The following is a 17,510-nucleotide window of genomic DNA, read 5'->3' as shown; positions in this document are numbered from 1 at the left end:
CTCAGATTTTGGAATTTTCTCCCCGTTTAGAAAGTAGTCTACACTTTTATTCCTCCTACCAAAGTGCTTGATCATACACTTCCATATACAATATTCTGTCTGTCACTTCTTTGCCCATTCTCCCAACCTGTCCAAGTTCTGCAAACCCCCTGCCCCTTCAACACAAACTAAATGGTAATTGAATATTATCCTGCTTATCCGAGACTTCAAACACTTTTTAATTTTGAATTCCAGTTCAGACCAAATCCAGCAGATTGACATTGACACCATTTATGCAGATTAAGAGCCATAGCAATAAATTTGGTTCCGATTGGGAAATGTTTGAAGTGAAGTAGGCTACTAACCACTTTTTTTAAATCTAGTTTTTAAAGCCGTTCCCTATTGTTGTATAGTGCAACAAATGTTTAGATTTTATCTGCAGAGCCTTGTTTCTGACTATTTCAGTAATTACTCTGGCACTGGAAGAATACGCTTGAGAGCAGCTCTTCTACTTTCCACCGTTGAACTCTTCACTTTAACGGGGTGGAGTTTGTAATTTGGGATTGTTTAAAATGTGACAAAAGTGTTTTTGTGCAATTCAGAGTGAATGGTGTTCTTAGTAATGTTACATTACATCAACAGCAGCATTGGTACTGCATTTACACCCATGCTGAACTTGTCAATTTCATCAACTTTGCCTCCAACTTCCACCCTGCCCTCAAATTTACTCAGTCCACTTCCGACACTTCCCTTCCCTTCCTTGTCTCAATCTCTCTGTCTGTATCTCTGGGGACAGCTTATCTGCTGATGTCTTTCATAAACCCACTGTCTCTCACAGCTACCCAGACTATATCTCTTCCCAACCTGTTACTTGTAAAAATGCCATCCCCCTTCTCTCAAATCCTCCGTCTCCGCTGCATCTGCTCTCAGGATCAGGATTTTCATTCCAGAACTAAGGAGATATCCTCCTTCTGCAAAAAGAGGGATTTCCCTTCCTCCACCATCAAAACTGCCCTCAACTGCATCGCTTCCATTTCATGCACATCTACCCTTATCCCATCTTCCTGCCACCCTGCCAGAGGTAGGGTTCCTCTTCTTCTCTCCCACCACCCCACCAGCCTACGCATCCAGCACATAATTCTCCGTAACTTCCGCCATCTCCAATGGGAACCCACCAACAAGCACAACTTTCGCTCGCCTCCATTTTCTGCTTTCCACAGGGATCGCTCCCTATGCGACTCCCTTATCCATTCGTCCCTCCCCAATGATCTCCCTCCTGGCACTTACCCTTGCAAGGGGAACAAGTGCTACACCTGCTCCAACAACTCCTCCCTCACTGCCATTCAGAGCCCCAAACAGTCCTTCCAGGTGAGGCAACACTACACCTGTGAGTCCATTGGGATCATCTACTGTATCCAGTGCTCCTGGTGTGGCTTCTTGCATATCGGTGAAACACGACGTAGATTGGGAGACCGCTTCGCTGAGCATCTATGCTCTGTCCACCAGAAAAAGCGGGATTTCCCAGTAGCCACTCATTTTAATTCCACTTCCCATTCCCATTCCTATTTTGACACGTCAGTCCATGGCTTCATCTATTGCCGCGATGAAATCACGCTCGGGTTGGAGGAGCAACACCTTATATTCTGTCTGGGTAGCCTCCAACGTGATGGCATGAACATAATTTTCTCAAACTTCCGGTAATGGCCCCCTGTCACCATTCCACATGCTTATTTCCCTCTATCACCTTATCAGCTTACCTGTCCATCACCTCCCTGGTGCTCCTCCCACTTCCCTTTCTTCCATGCCTTTTGTCCTCTCCTATCAGATACCCACTTCTCTAGCCCTTTATCTCTTTCACCAATTGACTTTCCAGCTCTTTATTTCACTTTTCCCACCTCCTGGTTTCACCTATCACCTAACTATTTCTGCCTCCGCTCCCCCCACCTTCTTACTCTGACTTCTCCGCTTTTTTTCTTTAATCCTGTTGAAGGATCTCAGCCTGAAATATCGACTGTTTACTCTTCTCCATAGGTGCTGCCTGGCCTACTGAGTTCCTCCAGTATCTTGCTTGTGTTGCTTGGATTTCCAGCATCAGTAGATTTTCCCTTGTTTGTTCTTAATATTTTAATTTTTTTCCCCATCTTCAAGTTTGCTTTGCTAATATTTTCATCCATTTTAGAAGCTGCAGAAGAAATTGTTCTGGTCATCGATCACCGTTCAGATGTGGTGCTCAACTGCAAGCCCTCCTCTTCGAAGGCCCACTGTGAATGGCTGACTCCCAACAAGAACATTACGGTTGATTTCTATAGTTCAGGACTGCTAGTGACAGAGAATGTACTCGGCAACTATGACTGTTATTGCCATGAAAATGGTATCCGTCAGATGGTAGCGTCCTATCATCTCATATCCAGGCGATCACGGATGGCGTTGATAGTGTTGATATTGCCTGTTGCATTTGTTGCTGTAGTTGTCTTCTTTATTGTGAACTCTAGGAAGACTTAATTTTAGCTGTTCATTACAGTCTATCCAATTAACTGAACATTACCTTCTCTCTGGAGACTAGAATGACTAACCTTGATAACAAGGTTGTTTGTCACAACCGAGGAACATTTGAGCACAACTGACAGAGTTCATTTCAAGTACCTTCCTCTGCCACAATCAGGATGGTAAAATGGACATTATATCAGTACTGCCCAGTCAACACTGATGGGGCAGTTGGCTGAACTTTTCCAAGCCTAAAACTAAATGTCTGAAGGGTCAACTTAAACAGTCCCTCTTTAATGAAAATTATTCCACATGACAATTTTCTAGAAGGCTCAAATCTGTACCGCTACTAATGCAGAATACCTCAGGGCTCCTCTGGAGCCACAGCCTAACTTGCTGGCAGCAAAGCTGGTGCAGTCTTTTAGTCTGGTGAGTTGCATCCAGGTGCTTGTTTTGCAGTCAGCTGTTTGGTTGACTGTCAAACTTTGAACTTAAAGGACACTGGAGTATGAAAGTCATAGGGGCTTCTTTCTCCCTTAAACAGAGTCTGACTAGTCAGCTTCACCCAAAGATACGTGGAAAGAATAGAATTGACCAATCTTTTTTGCAAAGATTAGATCACACGAAAATAATGTGAATATAAAATTCTTCTCGGAAAGAAGAAACTAAGTGCCTTACTTATGAATGACACCACGTACCTGTTGATGTAGTGTGTTCTAGTATTTTTGTTTAAACAAAGCATAGAAACTTGGTACTGTTCTATCAATATGCCCTTTAAAGGAAGTTTATCTAGATTTTATGTGCACATGAGCACAATTGACACGGTTACATTGTACTTTTTAACAGTAAGGCTGATTATAGCTATTGACTTTAAGACGATGATTCCTCTTGTTTAGCACTGGAAAAATAATAAGCTTTTTTTTATAATTTATTTATTGTACATTAAGCTTATAACTTGACATTTGTTGCAGTTACTTAAAAACCATATTTATTTATTGTCTGACCAAAAGCACTCCAAATTTAATTTTCATGGAAAATATATGTATACTGACAATTCCACATTTTGTCAAATTTGCCTGCACTTCCATGTTACATTTAGAAGTAGGATCTTTTCATAAGTGTTGGGCACGTGGCCAAGTGGTTAAGGCGTTCGTCTAGTGATCTGAAGGTCGCTAGTTCAAGCCTCAGCTGTGGCAGCGTGTTTGTGCCCTTGAGCAAGGCACTTAATCACACATTGCTCTAGTGTCTGTGCAAGGAGTGGCACCCCACACAGACTTCCAATCTGCGCCTTGTAAGGCATGAAAATTCCCGACGCAGGCCTCTCATGGTCTAAGTTGACGTTCCCTCCCTCCCCTTCATAAGGAAAGAAGGTATAAGATTGGTTGGTACTAATTTAACAAGTGTAGTATGTCATCAGTTTCTCTCTGTGTGCTCCCTCAGAGTAGAATGTCTTTGCTTGCCTCTGATGAGATATTGCCCACCTGGAGAGAATGAGGCACATAGAGGATAAAAGATACTGCTTTGTAAAATAAAATTACTTTAATAAATAACTGTATATTCTTACAAATAACCAATTATCCTCCCACATCTTTGCAAATGAATGAATAATAGAAAGATGAAAAGACATAGTGTTCAGAGTGCTAGTTAATGAAGGAGAACATCGAATATCATCTGTGATCCTGCTTCGCAGGGATTGTTTATGGATGTGTGCCAGGAGATACTGAGCTGTGTGATTGCGATTAGATGGTACGCACTGGGATAGTAAAGCTGCTCAAGCCATGAGATTTACAAGTAACTTGCCGAAAGAATATAGACTCTACATAAAGATGGCTATGGCAGATACACCGGAACAGATAAACTTTACTGTATCTTGTTGGTTACAAGTGGAGAGGATCAAATGAGATCCTGGACAATGTTTCAACTGCATTTTGCATTCAGCTAAGATGTGACCATTACCTTTTCTTTACATTCAACCTGGTAGTGATTCAGGAGTTAAGGAATTATCTCATTGTAGTAAAGTAAATGTTATTTTGCACAGGAATTACATTTCTTTTGGTTTTTTTTTGTTTCTTTTTCACAATTAACAGAGGGAATACAGCTAAGAATTTAACATGTGACCATTTGCTCTCCGTATGCTGATGATACATTTTCAGTGTAGAACATTCAAAGACACTTTATATCACTCTGGAGAAGCTGCCTGTTCCATAGTGTGGGCACATACAGTTAGAAAATGCTGCTTTGCATGAGTTAAGCTCTTTATATATCAATGTATCTTTCATATATACCATATTTCTCAGAAACTCATAAAACCCAACATCTATATACATATTTAAATTATCAAACACCGTGCTGAGCTTCATACCTCATTGATAGATTCTTGCAGTGGGCCAAGCATTCTCTTCGCACTCTGTGGAACGAGGTATCTTGTACCATTAAAACAAATCTAGATCCATTTCCAATCTGCTTGCTACCGAGGACTGCAAACATCCCTGCTATTCGAAGGATGGCAAATTATTATCCAAATTCTACTCTGAACTCTACCTAGTGAAAAACAGCTAGCCCTTCAATGTGTGAATTTGCTTTATATTTTGCTCCATAACTTTGCCCCCTGTGGTAGCCCCTACAGAGGACTCCATGATAGTCATCTGCTCAATAATTCCCCACCACTGCAATGCAGTAAATCATAAACACAAGAGATTCTGCAGGTGCTGGAATTATTCAGCAACTCACACAAAATGCTGGAGGAACTCATCAAGTCAGGCAGCATCTATGGAAAGGAGTAACAGTCTTGGCCTGAAACAGTAACTGTTTTTCCCTCTCCATAGATGCTGCCTGATCTGCTGTATTCCTCCAGCAATCTACGCCTGTTACTGTGATGCAGTGTTTGTTTTGCCCCAGAAAGAAGGGAAAACGTGCACATGTCTTTCTGGCAGGCAAACAGAAAAACTGCAAATCCCTAAGTTCAAATATGCTCCTCATACATTGTTAATATCAGGAGAGGCAAATTCTTTGCTGATGTTACCTACTTGGGCAACTACACCACTTGTGGGAATATCATCTTCCCATTGACAGCAATGCAACTCCTTTACAGCCCTAGGCTTGGTGAGATCACTTGATCTTTTGCAATCCCTTTGGCACCCAACCTATGCCTGTGGTGTTCCTTGCCTTCTTGGGAGGTTCTGCACTCGTTTATTTGCCCAGGTTTCACATTTCCCTCCAAATGGACAGTCCTCAACTGGTGCATAGCGTTGCCTCCCATACTGATCACTGCAACAACTCCCACTGAGAGAGCAACCAACAAAACATTCCTTTGATGAAAGTAGGTAGCCCTCATGTTCTTAAAGGTATACCCACATTCACACACTCTACAGTTTTTCAAATTGATTTCAGAACTGCTCACCTTTTCCGTGGGAGGAATTCAGTTGCACAATCTCCTGTTCAGCGACTAAGTAAACAACAGGAAGCCTCTGATAAAACAGAACCCCTGCCACTATGAACTTCCTGAAAGGTACCACTTTCTGTCTCATAATCCTCCACAACAGTCAGATCAAAATTCAACCGGTGAAGCAACAGTTATTTTATTTAATGTAATACTGTACAGGAGTATAAATATGCAAAGCTGAGCTTTTGCAGTGCTTTCCAAACTCGGCACCATGTGTCAAATACAAAAATGCTTTCCATTTCAATGTAACCTGCTCCCTGAAAATGAATGTTATTATGAAACATGTCAGGTATTCAAAGGAACACACTTACTTAAATAGCTTTAGACATGACTTTTGAGGTGAATGCAGCCACAAAACTATAACTGTAATTTTTATGACAGTGTACAGATGTATAATGATAATTTCTGTGGCAGTGTTCAGATGTATAGTTCTAGTTTTTAAGATATATCCAGAAATTAAGACAATTAATGCAATTACTGCATTTTCCCCTCAGAATTCTACTAGGATTCTTCATCATATGTGTCAGATGTCTGTGACTGAAATTTATTTGTTTAATTTAATAGGTTTGCCTGCCACAATGGCATACATCCACATACTTTGACAGGAATCAGACGATGCAAACTTAGGACTTGCAGGGTTATGATTGTTTCTGTCTGGCCTTCGGGTGGATTATTATTTAGACGACAAAGTGAATTATTTCCAATTTGCGACAAGCAGCCAATAATAATTAACGTTAACCTGTGCCTACTGATGCTTTTGGCAGTGAATTCAGAGAGAAAAAAGAAGTATCTTTTGAATATCTACCAATGCCCAACAATTCCAAACATTTGAATAACTTTCACTTGCAATGGCTTGTTTTTGCTAGTGGGTGGTGCATTTGAATCAAAAATTACTAATCGAGATCTTCACAAGTAAAATAATTTAACATGTCTGAACATTATTTTTTAGTTTTCACCAAACTCATTACAGCTAGTTACAGTGGGCTGAGCTCCCACACATGGCAGATGGTTAGAGCATTTGTGTTCCATTACCTGAATTAAATTGCCTATAAGTAACTAAGAAACTGGTGTTTCTTAGTTAGCTATGTCCTTGTGATAAACTAGTGTGTGTTTACGAAAAACAAGTTAAATTCAAAGATAAATAACACAATCAGCAAATTTCTATAAATTCTGAATCTTGTGTCATAAGCAAACAGACAATGGGACCAAAGGAACAGTTAAACTAAGCACAAATGTCCTCAGTCTGCACCAGAACCACATTCTCAGCCCATAACAACATAGTCCATTGCAATCAGATCAGCTTCTCTGTAATGGCTCACAATACTCATTTCTATTGTGACACCAGCCTCTATCCCAGAACCATTAGATGCCCAATCTCAGCACTTTATTGAGCAATAAACAGATCCAACGTTTAACTCAACAATATTACACACTTAAGCTGTTATTATCTGAAGTTTTGTCTTTGTGCAATGACTTAAAATTTCCTTAGCAAGGTTATTCACTTAAATGATAATTAGAATTGTCTTCATTTACTATCATCTTTAATGACCTCCTCATCCACTTTTTCTGCTTCCTTCTCCAGTTACAAAAACCCACAGCATCAACTTAGGCCCTTGCTGACCTATCTTCCAGTAATGCCAAGCATCTGTCTTCCCCCTTTGAAATAGTTGTTATAATGAAAAATTTTATGAATTTTAGCTCCTATTGGGGCTAGAAATCAAAACCCAAAATCTTCAAAAGCCTCTATGTATTTGAATATTGGATTCCTAGGCAAAAAGGTGGTGTTTTTGGATAAATACCCGGAGACTCGGGGTGATAGGACAGTGAAAGGTGGTGTTTTTGGATAAATACCCGGAGACTCAGGGTGATAGGACAGTGAAAGGTGGTGTTTTTGGATAAATACCTGGAGACTCGGGGTGATAGGACAGTGAAAAGTGGTGGTTTTGGATAAATACCCGGAGACTCGGGGTGATAGGACAGTAAAAGGTGGTGGTTTTGGATAAATACCTGGAGACGCAGGGTGATAGGACAGTGAAAGGTGGTGTTTTGGGATAAATACCCGGAGACTCAGGGTGATAGGACAGTGAAAGGTGGTGTTTATGGATAAATACCCGGAGATTCAGGGTGATAGGACAGTGAAAGGTGGTGTTTTTGGACAAATACCCGGAGACTCAGGGTGATAGGACAGTGAAAGGTGGTGTTTTTGGACAAATACCCGGAGACTGTTACACTGGCATTCATTGGTCGGGGCATTAAATATGAGAGCTGGGATGTTAGTTGCAGTTGTACAAGATATTGGTGAGGCCGCACCTAGAATATTGTACACACTTTTGGACATCCTATATGAGGAAAGACATCATTAAGCTGGAAAGAGCTTGAAGAAGATATATGAGGACGAGCGCCTAAGGTATAGGGAGGGGCTGGTCAGGCTAGGGCTTTATTGATTGGAGCATAGCAGACTGAGGGATGGCCTTCTAGAGTTGTACAAGATCATGAGGAACATATGTAGGGTGAAAGCACACAAGGGAAATGGGATCAGAAACTACAGCACATAGGTTTAAGGTGAGAGGATAAGGACGGGGGGGTGAGGGGGCATCCTTTTCACATGGAGGGTGGGGTGTATATAACTGAGCTGCCAGAGGAAGTGGCTGAAGCAGGCACGATAACAATCAGAATTATTGTATAGGAAAGGTTGTCGAGCAGGGGGCCTCAACCTGGGTTCCACAGACCCCTCAGTTAATGGTAGGACTCCATGGCATTAAAAAGGGCTGGGAACTCATGGTTTAGAGGCTATGGGATAAATGTGGGCAAACAGGACTAGCTTAGATGGGCATCTTGGTCAGGACAGATAAGTTGGGCTGAAGGGCTTGTTTCCATGCTATGAGACCATAAGAATTAGGCCATTTAGCCCATCAAGTCTGCTCGCCATTCTATCACAGCTGATCCCGGATCCCACTCAACCCCACACATCTGCCTTCTCGCCGTATCTTTGAATGCCCTGACCAATCAGGAAACTATCAACTTTCACCTTAAATATACCCATGGACTTGTCCTCCACTGCAATCTGTGGCAGAGCATTTCTGATTCACTACCCTCTAGCTAAAAAAAAAATTCCTCCTTACCTCTGTTCTAAAAGGTCACCCCTCAATTATGAGTCTGTGCCCTCTAGTTCTAGATACACCCACCTTACGAAACAGCCTCTCCATATCCACCCTATCTAGTCCTTACAATGTTCGGTAGGTTTCAATGACAACCCTCTGCATTCTTCTAAATTCCAGGGACTACAGGCCCAAAGCTGCCAAACGCTCTTCATATGTTAACCCTTTCATTCCCGGATTTATCCTCATGAACCTCCTCTGAACTCTCTCCAATGGCAACACATCCTTTCTGAGATATGGGGCCCAAAACTGTTGACGATACTCCAAGTGCGACCTGACCAGTGTCTTATAAAGCCTCCACATTATCTCCTTGCTTTTATATTCTATTCCCCTTGAAATAAATGCCAACATTGCATTTGCCTTCTTTACCACAGAATCAACCTGTAAATTATTCTTCTGGGAGTCTTGCACAAGGACTCCTAAGTCCCTCTGCATCTCCGATGTTTGAATTTTTCCTCATTTAGATAACAGTCCACACTATTGTTCCTTTTACCAAAATGCATTATCATACATTTCCCAACACTGTATTCCATCTGCCACATCTTTGCCCATTCTTCCAATTTGTCTAAATCTTGCTGCAATCGCGTTGCTTCCTCAACACTACCTATCACTCCATCTATCTTAATATCATCTGTAAACTTTGCCACAAAGCCATTAATTCCATTATCTAAATCACTGACAATCAATGAAAAATAGCGGTCCCAATACTGACCCCTGAGAGACACTGATAGTCACTGGCAGTCAACCAGAACAGGCCCCCTTTATTCCCACTCACTGCCTCGTGCCTGTCAGCCATTCCTCTATCCATGCAAGTATCCTTCCTGTAACGCCATAGGATTTTACCTTGTTAAGCAGCCTCATGTGCAGCACCTAATCAAATGCCTTCTGAAAATCCAATTAAAAGACATCGACTGCCTCTCCTTTCTCTACCCTGTTCTTCCTCGAAGAACTCTTAACAGATTTGTCAGGCAAGATTTCCCTTTACAGAAACCATGCTGACTTTAACTTACTTTATCATTAGTCTCCAAGTACCCTGAAACCTCATCCTCCATTCTGAGGCTGAACCTGCTGGTCCTAGATTCCTCCACTACAGGAAAGATCCTCTCCACGTTCACTCTTTCTAAACTTTTCAACATTCAATAGGATTCAATGAGTTCCCCTCATTCTTCTAAATTCCAGTAAGTACGGGCCCAGAGCCATCAAATGCTCCTCATATATTAACCCTTTCATACTGGTGTCACTCTTGTGAATGTCCTCTAGACCCTCTTCACTGCCAACACATCTTTCCTTTGAACAAGGGCCCAAAGTTGCTCACAATACTCAAAGTGGAGTCTGACCAATACCTTATAATGCTTCAGCATTGCATTCTTGCTTTTGCATTCTACTCCTCTCAAAATGAATGCTAACGTTGCATTTGCCTTTCTTATCACCAACTCAACCTGCAAGTTAACCTTTCGGGAATCCTGCATGACCCCCCCCCCCCATTTAGAAAATAGTCCACACCTTTATTCCTTCTACCAAAGTGCATGACTATGCACTTCACTACACTATATTCCATCTGTCACTTCTTTGCCCATTCTCCCAATCTTTCCAAGCCTGGGGTTTCCAACCTTTTTTACACCATGGACCAATACCACTCAGTCAGGAGTCTGTGGAACCCAAGATGGGAACCTCCTTCTACAGACACCCTGCTTCCTCAACACCATCTGTCCAACTATCCTCGTATCACCCACAAACTTAGCCACAAAGCCATCAATTCCTTCACCCAAATCATTGACATATAATGTGAAAAGAAGCAGTCCCAACACCAAAGACTGTGGAACACCACTAGTCAACAGCAGCCACCCAGAAAAGGCTCCCATTATTCCCAATCTTTGGCTTCTGGCAGTTAGCCAATCTTCTATCTATGCTAATATCTTTCCTGAAATACCATGGGGTGTTAACTATACCTTGTTAACTAGCCTCATGTGTGGCACCTTGTCAAAGGCCTTCTTAATATCCAAATAAACAACATCCAGTGACTCTACTTGTCTATCCTGCCTGTTATTTCCTCATAGAATTTATTCTAGGCAGTTTCTAGAGTAGGTTACATAGTTGGTACAACATTGTGGGCCGAAGGGCTTGTAATGTGCTGTAGATTTCTATGTTCTAATTTCAACAGATATGGCAGGTAAGATTTCCCCTTCAGGAAACCTTGCTGACTTTGACCTATTTTGTCATGTGCCTCCATGTATCCTAAAACTTCATCCTTAATAATAGATGAACATCTTTTCAAACACTGAAATCAGGCTAATTGGCCTATAATTTCCTTTCTTCTGCCTCCCTCCCTTCTTAAAAAGAGTGAGGTGATATTTACAATTTTCCAGTCCTCTGGAACCATTCCAGAATCTAGTGATACTTGAAAGATCATTACTAATGCCTCCACAATCTTTACAGCCATCTCTTTCAGAACCCTGGTGTGTAGTCCACTTTAGTCCAGGTGACTTAACTACCTTCAGACTTTTCATCTTCTCAAGCACCTTCTCCTTAGTAATAGCATCGACACTCACTTCTGCCCCCTGACACTCTTGCCTTTCTGGTATTCTGTTTGTGCCTTCCACATTGAACACTGAAGTAAAATACTTATTAAGTTCATCTGCCATTTTATTGACCCCATTTCTACCTCTCCTGCTTCATTTTCCAGCAGTCCAATAGCCACAGTTGTCTCTCTTCTACTCTTTATATATCTGACAAATCTTTTTTGTATCCTATTTTCTATTAGTGGCTAGCTTACCTTCACCTTTCATGTTTTCTCTCTTCATGGCATTTTTAGTTGTTTCCTGCTAGTTTATAAAAGCTTCCCAATCTTCTATCTTCCCATTAATTTTTGAAATATTATCTGTCCTCTCTTTCGCTTCTTTTGCTGTCTTTGATTTTTTTCTTGTTGGCCATGGTTGCCTCATCCGCCATTTAGAATACTTCTTCATCTTTGGAATGCATTTTTCCTGTCCTTCTGAATTGCTTCCAGAAACTCCAGCCATTCCTGTTCTGCCATCATCCCCGCTAGTGTCCCCTTCCAATCAATTTTGGCCAGCTCCTCTCCCAAGCCTCTGTAATTCACTTTACTTCACTGTAATATTGATACATCCAATTTTAGCTTCTTCTTTTCAAACTGCAGGGTGAATTCATAGTCATAGTCATACTTTATTGACCCCGGGGGAAATTGGTTTTTGTTACAGTTGCACCATAAATAATAGTAATAGAAACCATAAATAGTTAAATAGTAATATGTAAATTATGCCAATAAATTATGAAATAAGTCCAGGACCAGCCTATTGGCTCAGCGTGTCTGACCCTCCAAGGGAGGAGTTGTAAAGTTTGATGGCCACAGGCAGGAATAACTTCCTATGACGCTCTGTGCTGCACCTCGGAGGAATGAGTCTCTGGCTGAATGTACTCCTGTGCCCACCCAGTACATTATGTAGTGGATGGGAGACATTGATCAAGATGACATGCAACCTAGACAGCATCCTCTTTACAGACACCACCGTGAGAGAGTCCAGTTCCATCCCCACAACATCACTGGCCTTACTAATGAGTTTGTTGATTCTGCTGGTGTCTGCTACCCTCAGCCTGCTGCCCCAGCACACAACAGCAAACATGATAGCAGTGGCCACCACAGACTCGTAGAACATCCTCAGCATCGTCCGACAGATGTTAAAGGACCTCAGTCTCCTCAGGAAATAGAGACAGCTCTGACCCTTCTTGTAGACAGCCTCAGTGTTCTTAGACCAGTCCGGTTTATTGTCAATTCGTATCCCCAGGTATTTGTAATCCTCCACCATGTCCACACTGACCCCCTGCATGGAAACAGGGGTCACCAGTACCTTAGCTCTCCTCAGGTCTACCACCAGCTCCTTAGTCTTTTCCACATTAAGCTGCAGATAATTCTGCTCACACCATATGACAAAGTTTCCTACCATAGCCCTGTACTCAACCTCATCTCCCTTGCTGATGCATCCAATTAGAGTCATCCGAAAACTTCTGAAGATGACAAGACTCTGTGCAGTAGTTGAAGTCCGAGGTGTAAATGGTGAAGAGAAAGGGAGACAAGACAGTCCCCTGGGGAACCCCAGTGCTGCTGATCACTCTGTCGAACACACAGTGTTGCAAGCACACGTACTGTGGTCTGCCAGTCAGGTAATCAAGAATCCATGATACCAGGGAAGCATCCACCTGCATCGCTGTCAGCTTCTCCCCCAGCAGAGCAGGGTGGATGGTGTTGAACGCACGGGAGAAGTCAAAAAACATGACCCTCACAGTACTTGCTGGCTTGTCCAGGTGGGCGTAGACACGGTTCAGCAGGTAGACAATGGCATCCTCAACTCCTAGTCAGGGCTGGTAGGCGAACTGGAGGGGATCTAAGTGTGGCCTGATCATAGGCTGGAGCAGCTCCAGAACAAGTCTCTCCAGGGTCTTCTTGATGTGGGAGGTCAATGCCACCGGTCTGTAGTCATTGAGGCCGCTGGGGCGCGGCGTCTTCAGCACAGGCACGAGGCAGGATGTCTTCCACTGTACAGGAACCCTCCAGAGCCTCAGGCTCATGTTGAATACATGGCGAAGTACATTGTGATCACTGTCTCCTGAGGTCTACTTTACCTTAAGCTTCCTACTCAAAAGTTGGGTCATTACATAACACACAATCCAGAATTGCTGTTTCTGCAGTGGGCCCAGCTACAAGCTGCTGTAAAAAGCCATCTTGGAAGCATTCTAGACTGCGTCTCTTGGGATCCAGCACCGACCTGAATGTGTGAACCCCGTGGTCCTGAAGAAGTGCGCTGAGCAGCTGTGTGGAGTTCTCCAGCACATTTTCAATCTGAGTCTCAGCCTGGAAAGGGTCCCGACTGTGTGGAAAACACCATGTGTGGTCCTAGTACCAAAGAAGGGCCAACCAAAAGTCTTGAGTGACTACTGTCCAGTGGCCCTGGCCTCACACATCATGAAGACCCTAGAGAGGCTGGTCCTGGCTCACCTCTGAGCCCTGGTCACATTAGCCCTCAATCCCCTACAGTTTGCCCACCAGGAGTACATTGGAGTTGACAGCGCTGCCATCTACCTACTGAACAGAGCAAACTGCCATTTGGATCTGAAACTGCCACTGTGAGGATCGTGTTTTCTGACTTCTCAAGTGCCATCAACAGCATACAACCCTTATTGCTGGGGGAGAAGCTCAGTTCAATGCAGATCGGCCCTTCCATTGTATCCCGGATAATGGACCACCTGACAGACAGACCACAGTGTGTGCATTGCTGTTTGAACTCCAACTGTACCATTGACTCCAGAGGATGATGCAGGTGGGAGGTTGTCCACTGGGAGCTAAGGCCCCAAGTAAATAAGTCAGTTGAGGATATTTGGTATGCCACCAAAAACTCTAGTAATTTTCTACAGGTGTACTGAGAGGAGCATTCTGACTAATTGCATCACTGCCTGATACAAACGTGCCAATGGCCAGGATCAGAAAAAGCTGTAGAGGGTTATAAACACAGCTCGTTCCATCATGGGCACAGGCCTCCCTACTATCAAGGACATGTTCAAAAGGCGACGTTTCAAGAAGGCAGAATCCATCATTAAACGATTTAGGAACAGCTTCTTCCACTCCACTATCAGGTTACTGAGCAATTCATGAATCCATGAACACTACCTCACTAGTTTCTCTCTTATCGCACCACTTTTATACATCTATTTCTGATGGTAGCTTTACTAAGTATTGCATGTACTGCTGCTGCAAAACAAATTTCACAACATAAGTTAGTAATACTATTGCATCGTACTGCTGTTGCAAAGCCACAAATTTGGTGTCATATATTACTGATAATAAGCCTGATTCTAATTCCGATTCTGAATTGTACAAAACTTTGGTGTGGCTGAATTTGGAGTATTGAGTGCAGCCTGGTTAAGTACTTGTGGGAAAGATATCAATAAGCTTGAGTGAGTTTTGATAAAATTTACAAGGATGTTGCTGGGAGTTATGGCCCTGAGTTATAGGGAATGGTTGAATCGATGAGGACTTTATAACTCGGAGCATAGGTGAATGAGGGGTATCTTGTAAAGGTATACAAAATTGTAGAACCATAGAACACTGCAGCACAGAAAACAGGCCATTTGGCTTCTAGTCTGTGCTGAAACATTATTCCACTAGTCCCTTTGACCTGCATCCAGCCCATAACCCTCCAGACCTCTCCCATCCATGTACCTATCCAATTTATTCTTAAAACTTAAGTGAGCCCACATTTACCACGTCAGGTGGCAGCCTGTTCCATGCTCCCACCACTCTCTGAGTGAAGAAGTTCCCCCTAATGTTCCCCCTAAACCTTTCCCCTTTCACCCTAAAGCCATATCCTCTCATATTTATCTCACCTAATCTAAGTGGAAAGAGCCTATTCACATTTACTCTGTCTATACCCCTCATAATTTTGTAAACCTTTATCAAATCTCCCCTCATTCTTCTACGCTCTAAGGAATAAAGTCCTAACCTGTTCTATCTTTCCCTGTAATTCAACTCCTGAAGACCTGGCAACATCCTAGTAAATCTTCTCTGCACGCTTTCAATCTTACTGATATCCTTCCTATAGTTAGGTGACCAGAACTGTACACAATACTCCAAATTTGGCCTCACTAATGTCTTATACAACCTCCCCATAACATCCCAACTCCTATACTCAATACTTCGATTTATGAATGCCAGGATGCCAAAAGCCTTCTTTACAACCCTGTCTACCTGTGACACCACTTTCAGGGAATTATGTATCTGAACTCCCAGCTCTCTTTGTTCCTCCGCATTCCTCAGTGCCCTACCATTTACTGTGTATGTCCTACCTTGATTTGTCCTTCCAAAATACAACACCTCACACTTGTCTGCATTAAATTCCATCTGCCATTTTCTGGCCCATTTTTCCAGTTGGTCCAGATCCCTCTGCAAGCTTTGAAAGCCTTCCTCGCTGTCCACAATGCCTCCAATCATAGTGTCATCAGCAAACTTGCTGATCCAATTTACCACCTTATTATTCAGATCAAATTGATATAGACAACAAACAACAATGGTCCCAGCACAGATCCTTGAGGCACACCACTAGTCACAGGCCTCCAGACTGATAAGCAATCATCCACTACCACTCTCTGTCTTCTCCCACACAGCCAATTGCGAATCCAGTTTACAATCTCTCCACAGATACCTAGTGCCTGAACCTTCTGAACTAACCCCTCATGTGGGATCTTGTCAAAGGCCTTACTAAAGTCCATGTAGACAACATCCACAGCCTTTCCTTTGTCTACTTTCTTGGTAACCTCCTTGAAAAACTCTACAAGATTCATTAAACACGATCTACCACGCACAAAGCCATGCTGACTATCCTTAATCAGCCCCTGTATATCCGATCTCTCAGAATACCTTCCAATAATTTACCTACTACTGATGTCAGGCTCACCGGCCTGTAATTACCTGGTTTACTTTTGGAGCCTTTTTAAAGCAACGGAACAACATGAGCTACCCTCCAATCCTCCAGCACCATACCTGTGGCTAAGGACATTTTAAATATTTCTGCCAGGGCCCCTGCAATTTCTACACTAGTCTCTTTCAAGAAGGGTATACTGTAGATAAGAAAAATGCACACAGGCTTTTCCCCCTCAGCTTGAGTGGGACAAGAACTAGAGGCCAAAGGCTTAGGGTGAAAGGTGAAATCCTTAAGGGAAATTTGAGGGAAAATGTCTTCACTCAAGGATGGTGTGAGTGTGGAATGAGTTGCCAGTGGAGCTGGTAGATGTGGGTTCAATTGTGACATTTAAGAGAAGTTTGGATAGGTACATGAATGAGAGGAGTATGGAGGGGTATGGTACACATGTGGGTAGAGAGGACTAGACAGAAGATCATGTTGGCATGGCATGATTGGCTGAAACGCCTGTTTCAGTACTTTCTGACTCTATACAGGAAAATATTGGATGTTGTGAGAAATACATGGTGTTTCTGTGTTCTTTCCTATAAACATTAGGAATAAAGCTAGGACAAAAGAGATTTCAGATGCTGTCATCCAAAGCAGCATACAAACTGCTGGAGAAATGCAGCAGGTTGAGTAGCAACTGAGAAGGCTCATTTTGGACCTGAAACTTTGACTATCCATTTACCTCTACAGGTAAAATCAGCTTGACCTGTTGATTTCCTCTAGTAGTTTGCTCTATTTTTCCTTAAAAACAAAGTAACAGGTTAAACAAATGTGTTTCTAAGCCATTCAAATCAGTGTCATGTTCTCAAGATCCTACCAACTACGGTATCTAACACAGATATACAAAGTTGTGGCAAAACGATAGCATAGGATATTAGTAACATATAAGCTGATATTTCCGTTACATTTAACATATGCCCAAATACAGCAGGGAACAGTGAAATGTGAAACTTGGTTGCAGTCATATAGATA

General features: G+C 42.5%; 1 protein-coding gene across 2 annotated transcripts in view; it reads left to right on the top strand.

The window, feature by feature from the left end:
• LOC134349389 (semaphorin-4C-like) overlaps positions 1 to 4,493 on the top strand; it is an 82,017-nt gene extending 77,524 nt beyond the window's left edge. The window contains exon 14 of one of the 2 annotated variants that reach the window (XM_063053612.1): positions 2,159 to 4,493. In XM_063053612.1, coding sequence (XP_062909682.1) covers positions 2,159 to 2,481 — 323 coding nt within the window. In that variant the 3' untranslated portion in view covers positions 2,482 to 4,493. The remainder of the gene's footprint in view (positions 1 to 2,158) is intronic. The other variant, XM_063053613.1, reaches the window with a different exon arrangement.
• The last annotated feature ends 13,017 nt before the right edge of the window (positions 4,494 to 17,510 follow it).

This window comes from Mobula hypostoma, chromosome 7 (assembly GCF_963921235.1).
Source record: "Mobula hypostoma chromosome 7, sMobHyp1.1, whole genome shotgun sequence".
NCBI classification, from domain to species: Eukaryota; Metazoa; Chordata; class Chondrichthyes; order Myliobatiformes; family Myliobatidae; genus Mobula; species Mobula hypostoma.
Note: the sequence above shows the minus strand (reverse complement) of the source record. Positions and strands in the feature narration are given on the sequence as shown.